The sequence below is a fragment of the Rhodotorula graminis genome (genome assembly GCF_001329695.1).
Source record: "Rhodotorula graminis WP1 unplaced genomic scaffold RHOBAscaffold_10, whole genome shotgun sequence".
Classification (NCBI taxonomy): domain Eukaryota; kingdom Fungi; phylum Basidiomycota; class Microbotryomycetes; order Sporidiobolales; family Sporidiobolaceae; genus Rhodotorula; species Rhodotorula graminis.
The window spans coordinates 402349-424517 of record NW_017264937.1 but is presented as its reverse complement, the minus strand read 5'-3'; the positions used below and the strand labels follow the sequence as shown (position 1 = coordinate 424517).

Below are 22169 nucleotides of genomic sequence, written 5' to 3'. Positions count from 1 at the left end.
CAGACCCTCGCCTCGTCTCTCGCCGCCTCGTCGTCCTCGCTCCTCGCGTCAACTCTCTGCTCGCTCTGCCGACGAGCGTACGTGCCCACAGCGCGCACTACTGCACCTTCACCCGCCCAGGCATTGCACCGCACCCGCTCGAGGCCTCGTGGCGTCCACCTCGTCCCCCTCGTCCGACGCTCCCTCAACCGAGCCAGGTCGCCTCGAACACCATGGCCGACCTCCGCAACGAGCTCAAGGAGTGGGAGCGCGCGTTCAAGGCCTCCCACGACCGCGCCCCGACAAAGGACGACATCCGCCTGCAGCCCTCGATCGGTCCGTCCCCCCCTCGCTTGCCCTCCTTGGCCCTCACGAGCTCACTCTGCCTGCTCGTGCGCAGCCGCCAAGTACAAGGAATACAACAAGCTCCGAGCAGCCGCGGCCAACCCCGCCGACAAGCCCTCGTCGAGTCGCTCCACCGCCACGTCGAAACCCCCACCTCCTCCTTCGACTAGGACCGCCGCCGCCGAGTCGTCCCACATCTTCAAGACGCCGACCAAGCCCAAGAGCTCGCGCTCTCGCCCCCGCCCCGACGCCGTCTCGTCCTCGACCGACGGACCCGCCCCCGCAGTCGACGCGTCGCCCTCGAAGCGCCTGTCGTCAAGTCGCGACAAGCCCTCGTCGTCGTCGACGACCTCATTCGTCCACGCCAACTCGCCCTCGAAGCTGCGAGCGCTCGCCGCCGCGCACTCGACCTCGGGCTCGCCAAACCGGCCCATGTCGGGCGCCTGGGCCTCGGCGACGCTCGCCCAGTCCGACTCGCTCCCCGTGACGGGCGTGTCGGCCTCGCCGCAGAAGCGCGCGCGCAACCCGTTCGCGAGCCCGCAGAAGGGCACGTTCGGCGAGCTCGAGCGCGCCGAGCGTGAGCGGCTCAAGGCCAAGAAGCGCGCCGAGCGGGAGCGGGCGCGCGCGAGCGGCGTGCTCGGCGGCAAGGCGACGAGCAGGGGAGCAGGGTGGGGCGGCGCATCGAGCGTGCCGGACGGCGGCGCAGCGCGAGCGTTCGCGCGCACCGAGTCGGTCGGGTCGGCGAGGGGCATGGACCTCGACGAGGTCGACGACTTCTTCTCGTCGCAGGCGTCGACGCACGCGCCGTCGCAGTCGCAGGGCTCTCAGCGCCTCCTCGCACAACTCGCCAAGGCGTCGCCCGTGCGACCCGTCGTGGCAGCTGCGCCGACGGACGACGACGAGGTGTTCGGGCCCTCGCCGGTCAAGCGCCCATCCGCCTCGAACCCGCTCTTTGGCCTCTCGCCCTCGTCCTCCACCACCGCCGCACCCGCACCCAAGCGTATCTTCAAGCCGCTCGTGCCCGACTCGCCGCCGCCCTCACGACCCGTCGCGTCCGCCGCACCGACCGCCGCGCCCGCCAAACCCAAGCCCTTCTCGTCCTCCCTCCCCTCGTCCTTCCTCCCTCCCGCTCCCGCCGCCTCGCGCAAGCGCGTTCCTGCGCCAGGTGACGGCGACGACGACCGAGACGCCGCCGATGCCGCGCTCGACGATGACGACGACGACTTTTACGCCGACGCGCTCGACGAGGCCGAGGCGGCCACGGGAGGCGGCGCAAAGGGCAAGGGCAGGGCCAAAAAGGGTGCGGCGGCGGCGAGGGGCAAGGGCAGGGCCGCGGCGGCGCCGGCCAAGCGAAAGAAGGTCGCGGCTGGTGCGGCGGCGGGCGCCGGCGCGAAGAAGGCGGGCGGTCGGGCCAAGGGCAAGGGCAAGGCCGCCGCCGACGACGACGGTGGCTCGTCCGAGGACGGCGCCGAGATGGACGTCGAGGAGGAGGACGACCCCGAGGTGCGCATCGTGTCGTCGTCGCGCGCTCGGGGCGAGCTCGTCCTCGACGTGTCGCGCGACCCGGCGCTCGGGCTCGGGCCGGGCCGCGAGCGGCTCGTCATCCACGAGAAGGGGTTTGAGGCGCGCGTCAAGGCGCTCGAGCGGGAGGAGAGGCGGCGCCGGGCGGAGGAGAGGGCGAGGGAGGCAGGCGAGGGGAGGGAGGGCGACGAGGCGGCGCCTCTCGATGTGCGGACGACGGCGAGCGATGGAGAACGCGACGACGACGACGTGGGCGACGAGGCGTCGCTCTTCCACCGTCGAGCCGGGCTCGACCTCCTCTCGCGACTGCGCGCCGATGCCGCGAGCGCTTCGGCCGCCTCGACCGTCTCGACCGCCGCCGACGATACCGACGACGCCGACCTCGACGCTCTCGGCGCATCGCTCCCCGCCGACCTCGCCGCCGTCCTCTCGCTGCGCGCCTCGCCGCAGAAGACGCACTCGGCCGCCCTCGCCAAGCAGCGCCAGGTCGCGCGCCTCCTCGGCGAGCCCGGCACTGGCGGGTCCCGGCGGCGGCAGAAGGGCTTGCTCGGGCTCGATGAGGGAGACGTCGACGAGGGAGATGGAGAGGGCGCGGGAGAGGAAGTGGGCGAGGGCGACGACGACTGGGACGAGGAGCCGGATGGCTGGAAGGCGACGGCCGACGCGATGGATGGGTACTACTCGGCCGACGGGTGGTGACTCGCAACGCGCTCACTTCTCTCTTATTCGAGCTCATGAGGCGCAAGAAAGTGAGAGAACGAGCGAGATACAACAAGGGGACTGCAACGACGACCGCTCGAGAGACCTCCTCACGCCTGATCCTCCTTGACCAAGCTCCGTTCCTCCCGCTTGACCTCGACCGCATCAATCCCTGCGCCCATCTTGACCTCGCCGAGCCCCTTGACCGCCTCCTGCACGCTCGGCGCCGCGCCCGACGGGGCAGGACCGGCGGGCGGCTTTGCCGGGTCGGCGTGCTGCACCTGCGCGAGCGGGTTCGAGCTCGCCTGGAGAGCGGCGGCGGACACCTGCTGTGGCGGGTGAACGGGCGCGGCGCCGGGTGCAGGCGTGGCGGTGCCGGACGGGGCGAGCGAGGCGGGTCCGCTCGCGTCGACGGCGGCCGGCCCGCCTGCGCTCGGCAAGGGCACGTTGCCGGCGGCGACCTCCTGCAGCGCCGCCTGCATCTCCTCCTCGGTGCCCTTGGACTCGCCCATCTCGGCGTCGAGCACCCACTTGTACACTGCGAAAGCGAGGAGGGAGAGAGGGCCAGGTGAGCTTGCGCTGCATCAGAAGGCGGCTCTGACGCGTGCGCACCTTTGTAGTTGGGGTTCTGGCCGGGCTTGAGCGTCGACGGGCGGACCCACGCCTTCTTCCACCGCTGCGAGCGAGAGGAGAGTGGGGGTCAGCTGGTGCGGCAGGAAGAGGTCGGCGGGAGGGGGAAGGGAGGGACGCACAGGTACTGCGGCGAGGATCTGCTGCTGCTCGAGGGACAGCGAGGTCGTCTGCCCGACCGGAAGGGCCTTGGGTCGCTGCCACCGATGAGACTGCGCCCAGGGAGATGAGGGTACGAGGTCAGCAAACGCCTGGAGAGGACGCAGAGAACTCGGGGCGCACCATGCTGCTCTACTTGTCTACCTCGAAGTGCTCACGGTCCAGCCAGGGGCCGAGCGGTGGAGCGAACGTGGTCGACCTCCTCCTCCCTCCTTCCAGCCTCGAGCTCTCTCCCTTCGCCGTACACGCTGAGCTCGCATCGCGAGTGCTGTCACTGCACTCTCAGCTGCTCTGGCTCGCCCGCCGAGCCCAAGTACTGCACCGGCTGCCTCGCGCTGGGCGTACCGCCTCCTCGCCGCGCCATGCTCCCTCGCTCGGCGCACGCTCGCCTGTCCACATCGATGGTTCGCCTGTTTGCCTATGCAACAGCAGACACCTCGTCTCTGAGTGGATCTCGGGCACAGCTCGCGATGCGCCTAAGCTCGTGCGCCCGTTCCTCGGGCCGGCTCGTGTCGATTCGCTACCGTCGCGCTCGAGCAGCCCCGGCTCTCGAGCTGCGCAAGTACCTCTGCGCAGGACTTGTGCGCGAACGGGAACATGCTGGCCCTGGCCGCGCTGCCCTGTCGCGCGAGCCCCCTGCTCGCCTCCCCGATTTCTCTCTGCGTCTCGCGGAAGACTCTCTTTTCAACTTTGCTCGTTCCAGCGGTCGTTTATGGTCGCGCGCCTGTACCCGAGGTCGACGTCTTTCTGCCTTGGGCCCGTCGACGAGCTCGCCGAGGGCCGCGTTGGCTGCGAGAAGGCCGCCGGCGCCGCTTCCGCTCGTCACAGCGTCCCGGCGCGGCGCCTTCTTCAGAGCGAGCGCGCCCCTGCACGTCTCAGATGCCATCTGCGCGAGCTGCAGGTGCCCGCTGTGGGCCCGCGCATACACACAGGCGAGCCCCCGGACCTGCTCGACCCTCTCGCGCGGTCGAGCCGCTTCGGCCCTCTTCGCGCTCGCCTCGTGCCCGCCTTCGCTCGTGCACGCTGCCCTTTGCCTCGTCACCGCCGAAGTGAAGCGCCAGGCCCGTCTCTGTTCCGTCGTGGGAGCCGCCGTCACGCTCGAGCGGACCCGAGCACAGCGCGCTCGGCCCCCTCTCCCCCGTGGCTCGTCGTCGGGGTCCCGCTCTTCACCTTCTTGCTCAACCGACTCGGCGCGATGCGCACAGGCGACGTCGGCCGCGACAGCACGCAGACCCTTTCGAGGAGACGAACTCGCTCTCGAGCCAGCGGGAGCACGGACCCTCACTCTCGCACTTGCAGGCGGCCCGAACGCTCGCTTGGCGACGATGCCGGCCGAATGCTCGCACTCAAGAGAAGTACTGCTCGGTGCCTTGCCCCGCACCTCGAAAACGGTGTGCGGGGGAGCAGCGGTCGCCCGCTCGTCGCTCGTTTTTCCGCGACAAGGAAGCTCGAAGAAGTGCGACGAGCGAGCACACGGCCGGGAGGTTGCGCGCAAGGGGCGAGGGCATGCAGAAGAGATCTATCGAGGTGCACAGCGACCGGCGAAAGAGCCAGAGAGGACGAGGGAAGCGCACGGACGAGAAGAAAGACACGGGACCTGGTGACGCGCGAGCGACGACGAGCCCGACCCTCGAACTCAGCGCTCGCTCTTCTCCCTCACCCTCTACAAACCCGGTTGGACTACCACCAAGCTCGCCTCAAATTCGCGACCCACCCGCTCCAACTCGCACCAACCCAGCCCTCGAGCTCGTTCGCCAGCACCTCGACTTCCACCCGCTCTTCCACCTTCCACGACCATCATGCCCGTCCGCCCCGAAGCCGTCTCGACCGGTTCGACCCAGTCGCTCCACGACGCGCCGTCTGGCACCGTCACGCCCGCGAGCGAGAGCCGCCCGGGCTCGCCCCTCGGTTTCCAGATCCCGTCGCTCCCCGGTTCTCGTCCTGCGTCGCCCAACGGCTACTCGACGCCGGGCTCGTCTCGCCCGCCCTCGCCCCTCCTGCGCGCCATGGCCAACCTGAGCATGAGCCAGCAGAAGCAGGAGCAGGACGAGGCCGAGGGCGACGACGCCGCCGACAAGGACTCGAAGCGCGAGCGCCGCCCGTCCGAGTCGGTCGCCGAGGGCCTGTCGCGCAAGGGCTCGCTCAAGGCCCCGATCCCGCGCCGTGGCTCGTCGCCGGCCCTCGCGCCGTTCCTCGCCAAGTACGACGAGTTCACCGGCGACGGCAAGACGCAGAAGATCTGTGTCATTGGCTCGGGCTCGTGGGGCACTGCCCTCGCTCGTCTCGCCGCCGTCAACGCCGAGGAGAAGGACGGGTGCGTCCCTTGTTCCCTTTCTCCAGCGAGCGCGTGAGTTCGGCGAGAGACTGACTCGGCCTTCCTCCCTGCAGCTTCGACGAGGAGGTCCGCTTCTGGGTCCGCCAGCGCGAGGTGCGTCCCGATCTTTCTCTGTCTCTACGTCTTTAGCGTACTGACCACGTCGACGTGCGCGCAGATCCCGGGCAAGGGCCTCTTGACCGACATCATCAACGAGACGCACGAGAACGCCCGTTACCTTCCCGAGATGAAGCTCCCCGACAACCTCGTCGCCGTCCCGTCCCTCACCGAGTGTGTCAAGGGTGCGACCCTCATCGTCTTCTGCGTGCCCCACCAGTTCCTCCCGCCGGTCCTCAAGGAGCTCGCCAAGCCGGGCGTCCTCACCAAGGGCGCGCGCGCCATCTCGGCCATCAAGGGCATCGAGGTCGACCTCAAGAATGCCGAGATCTACACGTACCCGTCCATCCTCGAGCGCAAGCTCGGCCTCCCGTGCTCGGCTCTCGGCGGCGCCAACATCGCCCTCGAGGTCGCCAACGAGGAGTTCTGCGAGACCACGTCCGTCCTCCTCTCCCTCTTCTTTCTCTCTCTCCTTCGCCTCGCTGACTCGCACATATATACACAGTATCGGATGCCCGTCGCCCGAGGACTGCGCCCTTTGGGAGGCTGTCTTCTCGACCCAGATGTTCCGCGTCCACGCCGTCACCGACGTCGCCGGCGTCTCGCTCTCGGGTGCCCTCAAGAACGTCGTGGCAATTGCCGCCGGCGTGGTGGACGGCCTAGGGATGGGAGGTAACACCAAGTCCGCCATCATCCGCATTGGTCTTCTCGAGATGGCCGCCTTCACCAAGGAGTTCTTCCCCAACTCGAGCCCGCACACTTTCTCGCACCACTCGGCCGGCGTCGCCGACCTCATCACTGTGCGTCCCTAATTCCTGTGTCGAGCTCGTCAGGGACCTGCCCTGACCATCTTCGTCGTCGTGCCCCCCTCCTTCCTCCCTCGTCCTCCTCCCCGACCTTTCTTGCCCTCCTGCCCTATCCACACTCTCCCAATCCCCGCCTCATGCAGACCTCGTTCGGCGGCCGCAACCGCAAGTGCGCCGAGGCGTTCGTCAAGACCGGCAAGACGTTCGACGAGCTCGAGGAGGAGCTCCTCAACGGCCAGCGCCTTCAGGGCGTCATCACCTCTGGTACGCCCCCTTTCGCCGCCTCTCACTGTTCGAGGCCGAATCCTGACGTCTCTACTCCCTGTCCCGTACTCGCAGAGGAGATCTTCGGTTTCCTCGAAGCTCGCGGCCGCCTTGAGGGCTACCCGCTCTTCGAGAAGGTCTACCGGTGCGTCCGCCTCTCTCACTCTTCCCTGTCGAGCTCGAGCGACACCGCCCTAGCACCTTCAGAGCATGATCTGACCTACGCTCTCCCTCCACAGCATCTGCAAGCGCGAGATCGAGCCCAAGGCCATCTTCGAGGGCATCTGAGCGCGTCTGGAACCCGCCGATCCGCTCCCTTCCCTGCCACCACCTTGTACATACCTAGATGTCGGTCGCAACGTCCATATTCATCCATGCTCCGTGTCGTCGTCGTCCCGAGTCACCGAGAGAGAGCGCAAAGAGCGAGAGAAAGGCACGTGAGGTCGACGCGCTCACGTCTCTCGGGCCTGACTCGTCCGTCCGAATCTGCCCTGTATTCTCAGCTGCTCTCGCAGACGCCAGAGAGCCGCAAGAAGCTGTTGCGGTCGAGGTCGAGCCGAAGCGACTTGCTCCGCTCCACAGTTCCTCGGCTCTCCTCCCTCACTGCTCGACCCTCATGGCTGAGGTCGCTCAACCCGGGTGTCCTGAGCACGTGTACATCTATGCATCAGCCTCGAGCAACTGCCGCACCGCCGCGAGCGTTCGCCGACGCCGCAGGGCGCGTCGCATCTTCATCAGCAGCACGCGTCGTCCGACCTCTCTCGACTGGTGGCAACGGTTCATGGGCCTGTGGGCATCGTCGTCGAGGACTATCGCAGCATCAAGGAGACTATTGGGCCAGGCGACCGCGCCGTGCGGGCTGTGGGCGACTGGTGCGTCCACCTCCTCCCCGCCTCCTCGTGTTTGGCCCCCCTCTCCCTCTCCTCTCAACTTCTCCGCCGACTCTAGACCCATTCAGGAGGCGTTCTGGAGCTCATACAATGCCTCTACAGGTGCAGCAGCTGCGCAAGGTGGGCGGACGGTCACTCGGGCGGCGGGCGGTGGACTATCGACCTCGAGGCGGTTCATCTCGTTCCTTGTACGTCCCTCGCCTCCTCCCTGTTTGCCCCAAGGGCTCTGTCGTCCTTCTGTGCGACTTTGCGAGGCGCGCTCTGACCCTCTCGACATCGTGCCGCAGGTCACTCGAGCCCACGATGGCACCTCCCTTCTCTTCCCGAAAGCTCCCCCTCGCGCCCTTTCCCAGCCTCACGACGGCACCTTCCCTTTCGCGAAAGCCGTCTAGTACCTCGAGAGCGACCCCAGACTGTCCCATGTCCGCGTCTCGTCTCTTCACTCGTCCCGGCGGCCGAGCGAGCCGAGCCGTCGAGGACGGGTCTTTACGAGGCCGCACCCGCCCTCTCGTGCCCCTGAGGGCAGCGGGTGCACTCTGGTGAGCCGCTCGCACGGCGCGCACCCCTGCGGAGCGCCCGTGCGCCCGGCCACCTACTCCAGACAGGGGGATCCTGCGCACCCTCGCTCAAACGCTAGCTCTTGATCTAGCAGGGTTACGGTGTTCTGCTCGGGCGGGATCGGACGAGAACGTGTCTACGATGCAATCGAGCGCTTCTCCCGGGCCCTTTTGTCGTGTAGAGCGCGAGTTGGCCTCGAGCCGCCTCGCTTCGAGTCGGTTGACGAGCGAGCCGACCGCGTTCTTCCTGTCGGTCTGCTCGCCGGCGGGGCCATTCTGTACACCATTGAGAGCACTCTCGAAGCGGTAGAAAGCCCGGCGAGCGCTGTGGACAGCGCAGGCTCGAGTTCAAGGTCCGCTCGCCGCTCGCGTCCCTCCTTCTCGTCCCACCCCTCGACCCTGACGGCTGGGCTCGCTGAACTTGGCCCGCCTGAGCTGCGCGCCTCGATACCAGCCTCCGCCTTACCCGCACCGCCGCAAGCGCTCGCCGACCGCGCAGACTGCATCGCACCCTCATCAGCACCGGCACCTCTCGAACCAAAATCGGTCCTCTCTCTGATACGATAGGTGCGCCGCGACGCTCCCCCTGCATTCTGCGAGCTACAGGCCGTCCCCGCTGACCTGCCTGCGCCCGTACAGATCCTCCTCCACCTCTTCGCTCCGCCCGCTCCACCTTCGGCTCCCCCGAACCCTGCCGACAAGCGCCCACACCCTCGTCCAGCCACCATGGGCCCACGCGTCGTCATTGCCGGCATCTCGGGCGCGACCTGCAGCGGCAAGACGACCCTCGCCAAGCACCTCGCCCGCATCATCCCCTCGTCGATCCTCCTCTTCCAGGACGACTTTGCCCCGCCCGCCGAGCAGATCCCGGTCGATCCTGAGCACGGCTGGCAGGACTGGGACGACGCAAAGGGCGCCATCCTGTGGGACAAGCAGCGCGACACGCTGCGGCGCATCCGCGAGACGGCCAAGGTCCCCGACGAGCACTTTAGCCACGACGCGTTCAACGAGCAGTACCTCGGGCCAGTGCCGATCTCGGAAGAGGTGCAGCAAGAGTGGAGGAACAAGTTCGAGGAGCTGCTCGAGCGGCAAGAGGGCGACAAGCCGTGCGTCCTCCGCTCTCTTTACCCCTCTCTCTCGCCGCCGCGGCACGTGCTCACTCGCGCTCCCTCCCTCGTGCAGAACCATCGTCATCGCCGAGGGCTTCCTCATGCTCGTCGATCCCGAGAGCGTGCGCCAGTTCGACGTGCGGCTGTTCATGCGGGAGGACTATGCCGTTCTGAAGCAGCGACGAGAGGACCGGCACGGCTACGTGCGTCCCTCTCTCCCTCTCTCTTTCGACTACTCTCGCGCCGTCAACTGACCTTCTTCCTCGTCGCCGGTACCTGCAGCACACGGCGGGTGCGTCTCCCTTCCTCTCTTCCCCCTCCTCCTCCTCGTCTCGCCGAGCAGCAACTTACTCGACCCTTGCTGACAGTTCTCGCCGACGCAGAAGGATCGCTGTGGAAGGACCCGCCCGAGTACTGGGACAAGTGCGTCTGGCCCGCCTACCTGCGCGCGCACGCCCCGCTCTTTGTCTCGCGCGACGTCGAGCACGGCGCGTTCGACCCGCACGCGATCGACGGCGTCGAGCTCCTCGAGGCCAACGAGCTCGGCATGGAGGCCATGGTCGTGCGAGCGTGCGAGGCCATCTACGAGGCGGTCGAGAGCGGCAAGGGGAGGGAGCGGTGGGCGGCGCCGTAGAGCGAGCGAGCCGAGGAAGCGCAACTAGATCTTCTATCTCTCTTTCAGACTCTCTCGCCTCTCGCTCGACCGCGCTTTCTGAGCGAGACTGAGAGGCACGTCTGTTCGCGATACTGTTGCCGTTCACTGCTACGCCGTCGACTCGCGCCTCGGGAGCGACCCGTACGGGTACTCGTTGGCAAAGTGCCTCGCGATCTGCTCCCTCGTCGCGAACCACACGTCGCCGAGCCCGACAATGTCCTCGACGAGCTGCTTGAGGGCGGCGAACCGGCCGGGGCGCCCGACCCACCGCGTGTGGAGCGCGATCGTCACGTAGCCGTGGCGCTTGCCGGCGAGGGCTTCGTCGCGCACGACTTTGACCGAGTCGAGGCAGTGCTCGGTCCACAGGCGCGTCGAGCCGTACTGCGAGAAGAGAGCGAGAGAGGGCGAGGGAGAGGGAAGGGCAAGGGAGAGGAGAGGGAGAGGGAGAGGTGGAAGAGGTCAGTGCGTGAGCGGGCGAACGCGCTCGTCAAGGGAGAGGGGCGCACCTGAGAGTGCCACAGCTTAAAGTCGTTGTTGTCGAGACTGCGAGTCAAGGAGCGCAAGGTCAGAGGTCGTCCTCGAGAGAAAAGAGAGGAGAAAAGAGGCGGGCGCACCTGTACGGCATGAGGAGCAGGCCTTCCTGGCCATCGCCGCCCGGCCGCTCAGTCCAGTACGGCAGCTCGTCGGCGTAGGTGTCTGCGAGAGGCGAGGACGCAGTGAGGAGCCGGCAGGAAAGCGAGACGCAGGAGGAGAGTCAGAACTCGAGTTTGGGAAGGTCGCCGGCGAGGACGAGAGCGGACGGACCTGAGAAGTAGAGGAACTCGTGGCCGAGCTCGCGGTAGACCTTGTCGAGGAGGGCGACCGAGTTGGCGCTCGGACGGCCGTAGTACTGCGCGCAGTGAGAAGATGTCAGGGGGCCACGACGGACGAGAGTGCCTCGTGCTCAAGGGGAACGGGCTCGAGACGCGAGAGAATAAGCGAGCGAGGACGCACCCAGCCGACAGGGACCTTGCCCGTCGTCTCGAGGAACGATGCGACGGCCTTGCGGATCCACATTTCCTCCTCCTCGGGAGGCATGTTGGCGTGAGGCTGCCACTTGAAGCAGTGGCTGGCGACCTCGTGGCCGTTCTGCATGGCCGCCTTGGCGACGTCACGATTGCGCTCGAACGCTCGGGCGACGGCGTAAAACGTGATCGGGATGTCGTGGCCCTCGAACAGGTCGAGGATGCGCCAGATGCCGACTCGCGAGCCCTGCAGACGGCCGGATCGTCAGTGAGGGTCCACGCACATACCTGGAGAGGAAGAGGGGACTCACGAAGTCAAACTGGGACTCGACGGTCGGGTCTCGAGCGCCTGGCTGGACCTCGAGTCCTTTGAACTCGTGAAGCGCAGTCTCGGGGCCGTCGTCGCCGTCCTCGATCGTCCTCTCTCCGCCCTCTGCGCGCGAGAGTTGTAAGTATCGCTCAGGTCGGCCTGCGAGAGAGATCGGGACGCACCCTCGTAGTTGAGGACAAAGTTGACGGCGACTTTGGCGCCGTTGGGCCAGCTGCGACGAGAGAACGGGTATCAGGGCCCTGCTCGTTACGTCGAGGCCTGCACACGCACATCTCGAAGGCTGGGTGCTGCACGCAGCCGCATCTGCGACTGACGCGGCGCGAGGATCGTCCGCGAGAGGAGGAGGAAGGGGGACGTACTGAGGGTCGGGAGGGTTGCGGCCGTAGCCGTAGCTGTCTCGCTCCATCCACTTGGTCGAGAGGTTGGCGTAGTCGGACGTCGAGGCCATGGCGAGATGCGGTTGGCGTGCGATAAGGGGTGAGGAAGGGAAGAAGGAGAGAGGACGGGGACGACGAGGATCCGCCGATTCGGGCGCGGCACTGATTGTCGGCTCGCTGTGGAGCGCACGCAGGTCGGATGTCGGCTCGAGCGTGTGCGGGGCGTAGCGAGCAAGTTCCGACGGAGCGAGAGCGGGCCCTTGCAGCTGCGGCGGGCCTCGGCCGAGTCGGTGCCCACCGTCGAGGGACGACGCTGCTGCACAGCTGCGCCGCGAGAGGAGCGAATGAGCAGCTTGGAAAGGCCCTGCGCGGTCCTCGCGAGGAGCTCGCTCGTCGAGCGGCGCGACGGGCGGAGGCCACCTCGGCGAGCGGAGGCGCGGAGAGCAGTACGTCCGCCTGACAGCGCGAGCGAGTGCGGCGGGGGTCGTTCCGCAGCTGTAGAGAGCTCGAGGTCAGCCTGGGTGCGCCAGAGAGAGTCCAGGGGCGAGAGAAAGAGAGGAGGACGCGCCAACTGATGAGAACCGAGGTGCGCCAGGTCGGCGAGTCGAGGGCAGCGCATGGGTGTGTGCTGAGTGGCGGGGACGTGTTTCGAGAGTCGAGGAAGAGCATGAGCAGCACAGCAGGGTGCTTTGCGCAGAGAGAGGGACGAGAAGGAGTCGGCACCGCCTCGTCCAGACAACCTCGCTGCGTAACCTTGGCAGCGACGCAGGCTCCCTCGACTACTCGCCAGACCGCACAGCTGCAGTGCCGAGACGACGCGCGCCCCAGCATGGCACCCACCCCCTACCTCGTCGTCCGCTCCCCTCTCGACCTCGCCGCGCCTCGCCTTGATCCAACCTCGCAGCCCGCCTCGGCACCGCCCTCGCCCGCCTCGACCAACGACCGCGTCCACGACCTCGAATCTAACCACGACTACACGCTCGACTCGACACCGCACCCCGGCAAGCGCGCACTCGCCGCGAGCGAGCTCCTCGCAGCAGGGTCGACGTCCGGCGCTTCGCTCGCGAGGCGCTCCCTTGCGCCCAACGACACGCAGAAGGTCACCCTGGGCGTCATCGCTGCCGTACGTTCCGCGAGCATCCGCAGGCGCGACCATCGGCGGGACGAACACTGACCTCTTCCCGACCGCCGCAGTACGCCGTCCTCATCACGATCTTGTGGAACGTCCCCGTCATTCACTGGGTCCTCTGGCCGTTCAAGGTGAGCTCCATCGTGTTCCCTGTCTCTGCAAGTTGAGCGCACGCCTGACTCGTGTCCCCCGTGCGCCAAAGCTCCTGGTCGTCGCCTTCCACGAGTTCTCGCACGCCGTTGTCGGCTGCTGTACGGGCGCCAAGGTCAAGTCGATCAAACTCGACCCTCGCGAGGGCGGTTGCACCATGATGGCCGGCGGCATCGGCGCTTTGACCCTGCCGGCGGGCTACCTCGGCAGCGTGAGTCGGCGGTTCCTCCTCTGGCGCGAGTTGCTTGTCGTGTCGCGCAGCGTCCGGCGTATCAGTTGCGGCGATGTCCGCCGCAGTGTTTGCGCCGGTCGAGCGCTCCGCGTTGCGACCGAGCTCGTTCGACGCGAGGGCCGATGGCCCGCTCAGAGCGCTGACCCCTTCTCTCATTCGCAGTCCCTCATCGGCGCCCTCCTCGTCTTCTGCGGGTTCGACGTGCGCGCTAGCAAGATCGCGTCGCTCGTCGTCGGCGTCATGTTCCTCCTCACGCTCTGGTGGGGCAAGCGCGACTGGCTCACGATCCTCACGATCCTCGTCGCGACGGGCCTCATCGTCGCGTGCTGGTTCATCGCGCACGGCGTCGCGCTCAGGTTCTACATGCTCTTCCTCGGCGTCATGAACTCGTGCGTCCTCCTCTCTCTCTCTCTCCTGTAGCCCGTCCGAGCGCCGCACTGACCCTCTCGCTCTCTCGCAGGCTGTACTCGCTCTACGACATTTGCGGTCCGTCCCTCGTCATTTTTCAGTCTCCTGTCAGCGTCTCTGACGTCTCATACGCGCCCACAGACGACCTCATCTTCCGCAAGGTGCGCTGGCAGCCTTCTCAACTCCCTCGCTCCCCGACGCGTCCCCGACTGACCCTTTGCCTCCTCTCCCTTCCCCTCTCCCTCGCCCGCCTCACCTCATGCTCCACACAGGTCAACGAGTCGGACGCCTCGGTGTTCGCTAAGCGATACGGCGGCTCGAGCGCGTGCTGTGCGTTCTCTCTTTCTCTTTCTCTTTCTCTTTCTCTTTCTCCTCTCGCCGCAGGTCCTCTCGCCCCACGGTCGCTCACGTCGCCCTCTCACGGCAACAGGGGGCGTCCTGTGGTTCATCATCTCGCTGTGCTTCCTCGCGGCAGGGATCGTCGCAGGGCTCGCCGCCTTCAAGGACACTTTCTCGCAGCAGGCGACGACGGGCTCAGAGTTCCTCCCGACGAGATTCTAGTCCCTCCCTCTCCCTCTCCCTCGTGCCGCACAGACACTCTCCCACAGACCCTCTCGTTCTAGATGCTGTACTAGTTCTCTTTGCAACACTGTCTATGCCCCTTCTCCTCCTCCTCGAGCTCGTCTAGTTACTCTCGCGGCCCGTCGCTCGTCTTCTCGCCGTGCGCGCTCGGAATGTGGCTCACGGCCTCGCCGTCGCCCTCGCGCTCGAGCGCCCACTTGACGCCCTCGAGCACGTCGCGCTTGACGACGGTCGGGACGTGCTCTGCGTCCTCGGGCCGCTCGCCTCGGAACACGCCCGTCTGGACGAGGATTGACGCCCAGCCGTCCGCGTTGGCGTCGGCATGGTCGCTCTGGTACGCGTTGGCGCCGGCAATGTCGCTTCGGTACGCGTTGGCGCCGGCGATGTCGCTCTGCGGGTTGTCGCCGACCATGTAGACGCGAAAGGGGAGGGCAGGTGCTGGGCCCGTCGGGTGGAGCGAGATGGAAGAGGGCGAGAACACGGCCGAGTGGAGGAGCGAGGCGGCGTAGTCGTACGTCGCCCGGGTCGGCTTGCCGCCCGTCGTGCTGCGAGAGGTCGAAAGGACGAACGTGGGAGGGAGAGAAAGGGTCAGTCCGCTTCGAGAAAGTCAAGGCGAGGGCAAGAGAGACAGGGAGAGAGAGGGGGGAAGAGAGAGAGGGGAAGAGAGAGCGAGAGAGGAAGAGAGAGAAAGAGGAAGAGAGGGACGGACCGCTGCAGCTCATGCCCCGTCGTGCGCTTGTACACGGCCGCGATGCTCTCCTGCAGCGCCCCCTGCCCGAACCTCGCCTGCGCGAACTCGTTGCCCCACAGCAGGTCCGGGTTCGAGAAGTGGACCGGGATCTGGCGCTCGGGCCTCCACGCGTTGGCGTCCTTGGGGTCCTTGAGCGTGCCGAAGAGGCCGTCCTGTGCGCGCACGAGGTCGCACACGAGCTGAAGGTCGCGGAAGGCGTCGAGCGAGTCGTGGAAGACGAGGATGGCGGCAAACTGGATCTTGGAGAAGTCGGCCGTCTGCGAGCGAGAGAGCGTGAGCGAGATTCGGCAACAGAGGGGACAAGGACGAGGGCGCACCTTGACGTAGGCTCGCTGCTTGTCGGTGAGCTTGCCGTAGGGCCAGATCGAGGGCGCCCACGCCTGGACGTCGGCCGGGACGTAGACGTGCTTGAAGCCGTACGCCTCGGCGACTCGTCGGCAGTTGTCCGAGCGGCCGCCGACGACAAACACGGGCTTGTCCTTGTACTCGGGGACGAACGAGCGGAAGATGGTGTGCGACAGGACGACCTGGTGCTCGGCAATCTCGACGCCGAGCTCCTTGGTGAGCCTCTGAGCGCGCTCCGACTCGAGGGTACCACCTGCGCACGAGTCGAGAGTCAGTATGCGCCTCTTGACACGGAGTAGGTGCGGTAGAGGGACTTGCCGCCGTTGGTGATGCACAGGAACGGGTACTTTTTGCCGAGCGGATTGTTGCCGGCAAGGATCTGGAGGGCCTGCTTGGCCTGCGGGAGGACGTTCTGGCCCTGCTTGAGGACGCCGTCGATGTCGAACGCAAAGGCAGGCGGGTACTTTGGCGCTGCGAACAGGGGCGAGGAGAGTCAGGTTGAGGAACTCGGTGCAGCTCGAGGATGACGACGAACCGGAGGAGAGGGAACGCGAGGCAGAAGCAGCGAAGCGGGTCCAGGGCCGGGTCGCCGGCAGTAGTCCAGGCATTGGCGAGTGTGTTGCGCGAGCGAGCGTAGCGGTTCGAGGCGTGAGAGAGCGACAGGAGCAGAGACAAGGAGCGGACGAGGAGCGGCTCTGCCTCGACAACCGCCGCTCGCCGCTGCTGCCCTCCCTGGGCCAGGCTAGAGCCTTCAAGCAACTACTCGAGCACCCCTGGACGCCTGCGCCCCTTCAACCAGCCCTCGTACAGCGACGCCAGCCCCACACCGTCTTCATCAGTGCCGAAACCCGTTCTCGTCGCCGCCCGCACCAGCCGAGGATGGACGCGGTCGAGCAGCGCCTGAGGAGCTCGAGCTTGACCGAGGGAGCTCCGCGTCGCTCCAACTCGCGCGTGTTCCTCGGCCTCGACGCCCTCCGCTCCAACGTCGCCCTCCCGAACCCTCGACGGCGGTCAAGCGGCGGCCAGTCGGTCCAAGGCGGCGCCGGGTCCATCCCTGGACTCGTACGCAGGGACAGCACGCGCGCGCCGACCCGCGCCATCCCTTCCCCCGTCCCGTCGCCCATTCCGCCCCAGTTCCGCACCCTCGACTCGTACAACGCGCGCAACGTCGCAGCCGCCCTCGACCAGAGCGCGAGCAGCGTCGACGATGCGTGGCAGCAGGTCTGCGTCCGGGTCTTGCCCCTCTTGTGCGTCCCTCCCTTCCACCAGTCCTCGTCACGGTCCCTCTCACCCTCTCTCGCGCCCGCAGCAACGGCGAGGGCATTCGCGGCTTCGTCGAGGACCTCAACGCTCTCGTCACGAGCCACGTTCAACGGCGGTTCGCCCAGTCGCAGTCGGCCCGCCAACGCTCGGCCAACAACCCGTCGGTCAACGTCGCCTCGCTCGTCACGGGCCTCATCATCGCCGACCTGACCGACCTCATCCGCGTCGGCCTCACCACCCTCGCGCACAAGCTCGCTCCACCACCACCAGCCCAGCCCCTCGACAATGGCCGCCTCCTCGCCCGCCTCAACGAGGTGTGGCTCTTCTTCTTCACCGGCATCGTGCCGCACCTGGAGGCCGTCTTCTGGGTCCTGCGCTCCGACGACCGCCTGCGGGCCGCCGTCGGGCACGAGGCGAGGTCGGCGCGCGAGCGAGAAGAAGGGCGCATCGACGTGCGGCGCATCGCCCTCATCGAGTTTCGCGACGAGATCCTCCACCCGGGCATGGGCCGCCTCGTGCCCCTCATCTCGGCCGTCTACCAGGGCGGCGTCAACCTCGACAGCGACGAGTCGAGGCCGGCGAGCCGGCGCCCGTCCGTCTCGTCGAGCTACCCGGCCGCATCGCCGCCCGACATCCGCCGTGCGCGCTCGCACCCTCATCCTCCCTCTCGTCCCATCTCGCCCGCCCTCGGCGCGTCGCCCGCACCTCCTCCTCGGCATCCCCAACGCCAGTACTCGTCGCCGCCGCGCCTCTCGCCCGACCCCAACTACGTCTCGTCCTTCCTCCCCTCGAGCTCCGGCTCGGCGCGCCGATCTCTCGCCGGCGCCCCAGGCGCGCCCGCCGCGACTACGGCGCAAGCCTTCGCGCGCAGGCGGCAGATGGTGGCCGTCCTCGCGGCGCTGAGGACCGACGACGACCGCCAGGGCGAGATGGACGCGCTCTTACGGCTCATCCGGCCGGCGCCGGCGCCGAGCGGCGCGCGGTACCGCCCTCGTCGTGGCAGCAGCGCGTCGCCGTCGCCGTCGGGGCACGAGCAGCCGAAGAGCGGGTACAGCACGCCGGGCGAGCCGGCGTTCGCGCCTCGAGGCGGTGCGCCGTTCCAGGGCGACGAGGACGGCGACCTGCCCGGCTCGGGCGCCGTGACGGGCCTCACGGGCTCGCCGATCGACGTGGTCGACGAGCCGTCGTCCATCTCGTCGCACGGCGAGGGTGGCGACATCCTGCCGGCGCCGGTCCGCGGCAGCGCCTTTGCGTCGCCCTTGCCGCGCGCGATCGACGCCCGCCAGCGCCACCGCAGCCGCACGATGGACTCGCTCGACGAGGAGGACGCGCACGCGCACCTCGCGCAGCCCTCGCTCGTGCCGCCCGTGCCGCAGCTGCCGCCGAGTCGAGCTAGCTCGGACGGCGTCGGCGGACCCGGCCAGGCCCTCTCGGCTGCCGAGCTCGCCCAGCTGCAGCGTGCCGCCTCGCCCGTCGCCGTCGGAGCCGCCGCTACCTCGAGCGCGAGCGCGGCGGCGAGCGCAGGCGTCAAGAAGGCCCGTCGCCGCTCGTTCCTCCCCGGGTTCAAGCGCTCCAACTCGACGGCGTCGACCTCGACCAACGCGAGCGGCGGCACGGCCATCACCGACGGTCACAGCGACGACGAGTCGCTCGCCGTGCCAGGTGGGGCAGCAGGAGGAGCGGCCGGCGGCATCCGCGGGGACAAGCTGCGGCGCGGGCTTCTGAGGAGGAACTCGTCGCGGCGGGCGGTCGAGCTCGTCGGTGCGGGTGCGGCTGGACCGGCGCTCGGTGCGGCAGGAGGGTTTGCGGTCGAGGACGACGAGTGAGCGCGACGTAGTCGAGGCGTGTTGCCAACTCTAGCTGTTTCTCTTCATCGACCTCTTCCGCTCTCTCTTTCTCTCGAGGGCGGGTCCGAGAGCTGCGACGGCCCTGCACGAGGCGTTGCAGAGCGAGACTGTGGAAAGAGACTACGCAGGGGAAACCTAAGCGGACAAGGGGGAGAGGGGAGAGAGCGAGAGAGAAGGCGACAGACACGGAGGGGGGAGGGACGACGACGTTAAGCGCCTCTGACAGGGCAACCCAGAAACTCGAGAGAGGGAGGCAGGAAGGCTAGTGACAAGGAAAGGAGAACGCGTGCGAGTAAAGCGAAGGGAGGGCATGGACATTTTGTGCGCGAGGGAAGAAGAAGGTTCAGACGAGGAGGTCGTCGAGCATCTGCTGCTCGACAGCCTCATGGCCGCCGTAGTGGTGCCCGAGCTGGTGCGAGAAGCGCGCGACGCCCGGCGCCGAGAACGACGGCTTCATCGACGCCGAGAGGGCCGTGCGCTCGTGCGCGAGCGCGCCGCCGAGGCTGTTGTTGCTCCACGGGTTGGCGAGCCCGTCGCCGAGCGACGGCTGCTTGTACGCCTGGTGCTGCTGCTGCTGCTCGCCGAGATGGTGCGGGTGGACGTGCTGCGGCGGCGGGGCGTAGCCGTACGAGGGCACGCGACGAGGGTTGAGCGGCGACGGCGCACGCTGCGGCGACGAGGACAAGGCCTGCGCCTGGACCTCGTACGGCTCGTGGTCGTGCAACTGCTCGTGCGCGCCGTAGAACAGGCGCTGGCCGAACGTGTGGCCGGCGCCGGGCGCCGAATGCTCGGCCGGGTCGCGCTCGAGCGCGGCGAGGAAGTCGTGCGAGGGCGTGCGCGACGAGTCGCCGCCGAGGGTCGGAGCGTGGTACGACGAGTTGGCGCGGCGCAGGTGAGCGTGCGGCGAGGCGTGGCCGAACGGCGTGTCCCAGACGGACGACGATGCCGACGACGACGAGAGGCCGGGCGTTGCCGACGACGTGAGCGCTCGGGAGGGCGTCATCGTCACGTCGCTCCAGGCGGGCAGCTGCCACGGGTCGACGACGTCGCCGTCGACGAGCGACGAGAGCCCGCCCGACTGGACCGGCGTCGTCTCGCGCGCGCCGCGAGGCGGCTCGGCGTCGGTCGGCGCGCCGGGCGAATCCCAGCTGCTGTTGAGCCACTCGCCGTTGAGAAACGCGCCGCCGCTGATCATGCGGGTGCGCCCGGCGCGCGTGCGGTAGTTCTGCGGCGACGTCGGCGAGTAGTCGCCCGGCGCGCGCTGGATCGCCGCCTCGCCAAAGTGCGGCGTGACCGGGATCGGGAGCCGACGGCGCTCGGGACCGGGCTCGTCGGGACGAAGCGGCGGACGGGCGAGGCGGTCGGCGAGGGCGCGAGGGCCATGTCGGCGCAGTGCGAGAAGTTGTTGCCGCGCGGCGGGGCGACGGGTGTCGAGGCGACGAGGGTGGGCTCTTGGTACAGGTGCGGCGTCGTGGTCGTCCCGATGCGCACGCGCTTGTCGGCGAGCTTGGGCGTGGCGGCACGACAACCCTCCTCGCCGGCCTCGACGCCACCGGCGGCGGCGACGAGGCAGCGCGAGCACGTCCACGGCGACACGAGCTGCGACACCGAGTCGACGTCGAGGCACGCGAGGTGGAACGCGGCGTCGCACTCGATGCAGCTGACGGCGCCCTCCTCGCCCTCGGCCGACGAGCCGCACGTGCACTCGAGGACGGCCCGGCCCTTGCCCTTGACCGACGCCCGCCTGCGCGTCGTCATGCCCTGCGCGTCGCCGGCGACCTGCTGCTGTGCGAGCGCGGGCGCAAGCGCCTGGGCCGGCTGCGGCTGAACGTGCTGGTCCCGGCTGTTGCGACGGTCGCGCAGGCCCTGCACGCTCTTGCCACCGACTCGCGCCCGCCTGGCCGGGCTGCGCTCGTCGTCGCTCGGCGGGGCGTCGATGAGCTGGAGCGGCGGCGCAGCGACGGCAGCGGCGACCTTGGACGTCGCCGCCGCCGCCTTGAGCATGGCCTCGGCGCCGGCCGCCGTCGCGCCGGGCTTCTTGGCCTCGTCCTCGTCCTCGGACGTACCGTCGTCGTCGCCCTGGGCGAGCCACGACTGCAGCTTCGACAGGCGACTGGTCGAGGCGCTCGTCGGGAGCGTGGCCGTGCGGCCGGGGTTGGCCCTCGACGAGGCGGCGTGCGCGCCGAGGGCGAAGGCGGGCAGGAGGCTGCTCGACGGCGCGGCACTGCGGGCGGCGCCGATGACGGGTGCGGGCGAGGGCAGGGCTGCGCCGCCGAGCGTCGCGCGCTTGACCGGGGACGACGCCGTCTGCGGCTGCTGCCCGAGCGTGCCGGGTGCACCACGGCGAGTAGCGACACGACCCATGCCGGCGGCGGCGCCAAAGAGGCTGCCCGAAGGCGCGGGGCCGGCCCTCGGCGGCGCCTGCTGCGGGTTGCCGAGGGTCGGGACGACAGGTGCCGAGAACGACCTCGACAGCGAGCCGCCGAGCAGCTGGCCCGGGCGAACGGCGCTCATGGGCGCACGCGACGGCAGTGCGGCGTGCGGCGGGGCCGGCGACGAGTAGAAGAGGCCCGGGACCGCAACGGGCGCGGCCGAAGCCTGCGGCGGCGTCGGGTGGCGGAGCGACGGGCTCACGAGCGACGACGGCGTCGACGGCGACTCGAGCGTGCTGAACGAGACGTGCTTGGCCTGCGACGGTGTCGGGACGGCGACGGACAGGTTTGGGCGCTGCGACTGGGCGGCACGCGGCGACACGTTGGCGTCGAGCGAGGCGAGCGTGCTGATGAAGGACTCGACCGTGAACTGCGTGTTGGACTTGGACATGGCGCGCAGGGCCTCGTCGAGGACGTGGTCTTGCGGGTTGATGCTGTTCGCGAGGCGGGGAGGGAAGAGAAGGTCAGTTTCGCGATCGAGGAAAAGGACACGAACGAGGGGACGCACCCGAGCGGTGCGAGCCTCGCCATCAGTTCCGCCTTCTCGTGCGCGAGCCGCCCTTGCACCTCGGCCTCGTCCATGCGCCCGAACTCGAGGCTGCTCGGCTCGCGCGCGCGCTTCTTCGAGGGCGACGGCGACGACGACGACGAGCGCTCGGCCCGTTGCGCCGGCATCTTGCGGCCCGTGCTGCTGCGCCCGGCAGACTTGATCGACGGCGCGAGCGCCTCGGCGTCGTCGTCGACGGGCGAGCGGCGCTTGGTCGGCGTCCGAGTCGGCGCCGGCTTGGGCTCCTCGACGCTCTCATCGCCGCTCGCCGGGTCGGCCGGCTCGTGCATGACGACCTTGGCGGCGGCCTTGCGCAACGGGCGGCCGGACGCAGTCGATGCCGACATCGAGGACGACTCGTCGTCGTCGAGGCCGCCGGCGCTGGTCGGGTCGAGCGCCGCGAGGGCTTTGGGTACCGTCTTGGAGGCAGACGACGATGCTGCTGACGAACTGGGCTTGGCGCGGCTGGGCGACGACGAGCGCGAGCCCGGCTTGACGGTGCGCAGGTGCTCCTGGAGGCGGGTCTGGCGCTCGCGCTTTGGGCGGTCGGCGGATGCGGGTGCGGATGCGGACGAGCGAGTCGAGATGGCGGTCATGGTGCGGATGGAAGGGAGATCGAGGAAGGTGACGAGATCTGGGGATGCCGAAGGGAGCGACGGCGGAGCCGGGTGGAGGAGAGGCGGAGGACGAAAGTTGGCGTCGAGCCTCGCCTGCGAGACTCTGCGG

At 68.6% G+C, this 22169-nt stretch overlaps 9 protein-coding genes across 9 annotated transcripts; 5 read left to right on the top strand and 4 right to left on the bottom strand.

Moving 5' to 3' along the window:
* Positions 1-212: 212 nt before the first annotated feature.
* RHOBADRAFT_50043 (uncharacterized protein) lies at positions 213-2569 on the top strand (the record flags this gene model as incomplete). The annotated part of the gene is made up of 2 exons (XM_018415287.1): positions 213-315; positions 380-2569. 2 exons carry the CDS (start codon positions 213-215, stop codon positions 2542-2544), a joined length of 2268 nt encoding a protein of 755 aa, XP_018269668.1. The 3' UTR covers positions 2545-2569.
* A 22-nt stretch (positions 2570-2591) lies between these two features.
* RHOBADRAFT_54817 (uncharacterized protein) lies at positions 2592-3487 on the bottom strand. Its single transcript, XM_018417517.1, has 4 exons — positions 3457-3487; positions 3297-3386; positions 3157-3220; positions 2592-3082 (listed from the first exon to the last, which is right to left on the bottom strand). The coding sequence occupies exons 1-4, from the start codon at positions 3457-3459 to the stop codon at positions 2655-2657; spliced, it is 585 nt and encodes a 194-aa protein (XP_018269667.1). The 5' UTR covers positions 3460-3487; the 3' UTR covers positions 2592-2654.
* Positions 3488-5223: 1736 nt separating this feature from the next.
* Positions 5224-7215, top strand: RHOBADRAFT_28728 (uncharacterized protein). The gene is made up of 7 exons (XM_018412836.1): positions 5224-5647; positions 5722-5761; positions 5826-6202; positions 6270-6564; positions 6714-6834; positions 6910-6979; positions 7074-7215. The coding sequence occupies exons 1-7, from the start codon at positions 5340-5342 to the stop codon at positions 7120-7122; spliced, it is 1260 nt and encodes a 419-aa protein (XP_018269666.1). The 5' UTR covers positions 5224-5339; the 3' UTR covers positions 7123-7215.
* Positions 7216-8825: 1610 nt separating this feature from the next.
* On the top strand, positions 8826-10065 carry RHOBADRAFT_54815 (uncharacterized protein). The gene is made up of 5 exons (XM_018417516.1): positions 8826-8847; positions 8920-9387; positions 9464-9593; positions 9673-9682; positions 9759-10065. The coding sequence occupies exons 2-5, from the start codon at positions 9008-9010 to the stop codon at positions 10022-10024; spliced, it is 786 nt and encodes a 261-aa protein (XP_018269665.1). The 5' UTR covers positions 8826-8847; positions 8920-9007; the 3' UTR covers positions 10025-10065.
* Positions 10066-10119: 54 nt separating this feature from the next.
* RHOBADRAFT_54814 (carbohydrate esterase family 4 protein) lies at positions 10120-11828 on the bottom strand (the record flags this gene model as incomplete). The annotated part of the gene is made up of 8 exons (XM_018417515.1): positions 10120-10426; positions 10552-10588; positions 10660-10741; positions 10850-10934; positions 11039-11296; positions 11361-11482; positions 11542-11591; positions 11740-11828. 8 exons carry the CDS (start codon positions 11826-11828, stop codon positions 10154-10156), a joined length of 996 nt encoding a protein of 331 aa, XP_018269664.1. The 3' UTR covers positions 10120-10153.
* Positions 11829-12586: 758 nt separating this feature from the next.
* RHOBADRAFT_38181 (uncharacterized protein) lies at positions 12587-14321 on the top strand (the record flags this gene model as incomplete). The annotated part of the gene is made up of 8 exons (XM_018413503.1): positions 12587-12880; positions 12952-13017; positions 13089-13247; positions 13431-13657; positions 13729-13754; positions 13818-13837; positions 13949-14006; positions 14107-14321. 8 exons carry the CDS (start codon positions 12587-12589, stop codon positions 14235-14237), a joined length of 981 nt encoding a protein of 326 aa, XP_018269663.1. The 3' UTR covers positions 14238-14321.
* On the bottom strand, positions 14299-15962 carry RHOBADRAFT_54812 (uncharacterized protein; the record flags this gene model as incomplete). The annotated part of the gene is made up of 5 exons (XM_018417514.1): positions 14299-14803; positions 14968-15266; positions 15327-15607; positions 15673-15825; positions 15890-15962. 5 exons carry the CDS (start codon positions 15960-15962, stop codon positions 14365-14367), a joined length of 1245 nt encoding a protein of 414 aa, XP_018269662.1. The 3' UTR covers positions 14299-14364.
* Positions 15963-16233: 271 nt separating this feature from the next.
* RHOBADRAFT_54811 (uncharacterized protein) lies at positions 16234-18443 on the top strand (the record flags this gene model as incomplete). The annotated part of the gene is made up of 2 exons (XM_018417513.1): positions 16234-16601; positions 16664-18443. The coding sequence occupies 2 exons, from the start codon at positions 16234-16236 to the stop codon at positions 18441-18443; spliced, it is 2148 nt and encodes a 715-aa protein (XP_018269661.1).
* A 96-nt stretch (positions 18444-18539) lies between these two features.
* RHOBADRAFT_54810 (uncharacterized protein) lies at positions 18540-22039 on the bottom strand (the record flags this gene model as incomplete). Its single annotated transcript, XM_018417512.1, has 3 exons — positions 18540-19791; positions 19815-21330; positions 21405-22039. 3 exons carry the CDS (start codon positions 22037-22039, stop codon positions 18808-18810), a joined length of 3135 nt encoding a protein of 1044 aa, XP_018269660.1. The 3' UTR covers positions 18540-18807.
* Between the last annotated feature and the right edge of the window lie 130 nt (positions 22040-22169).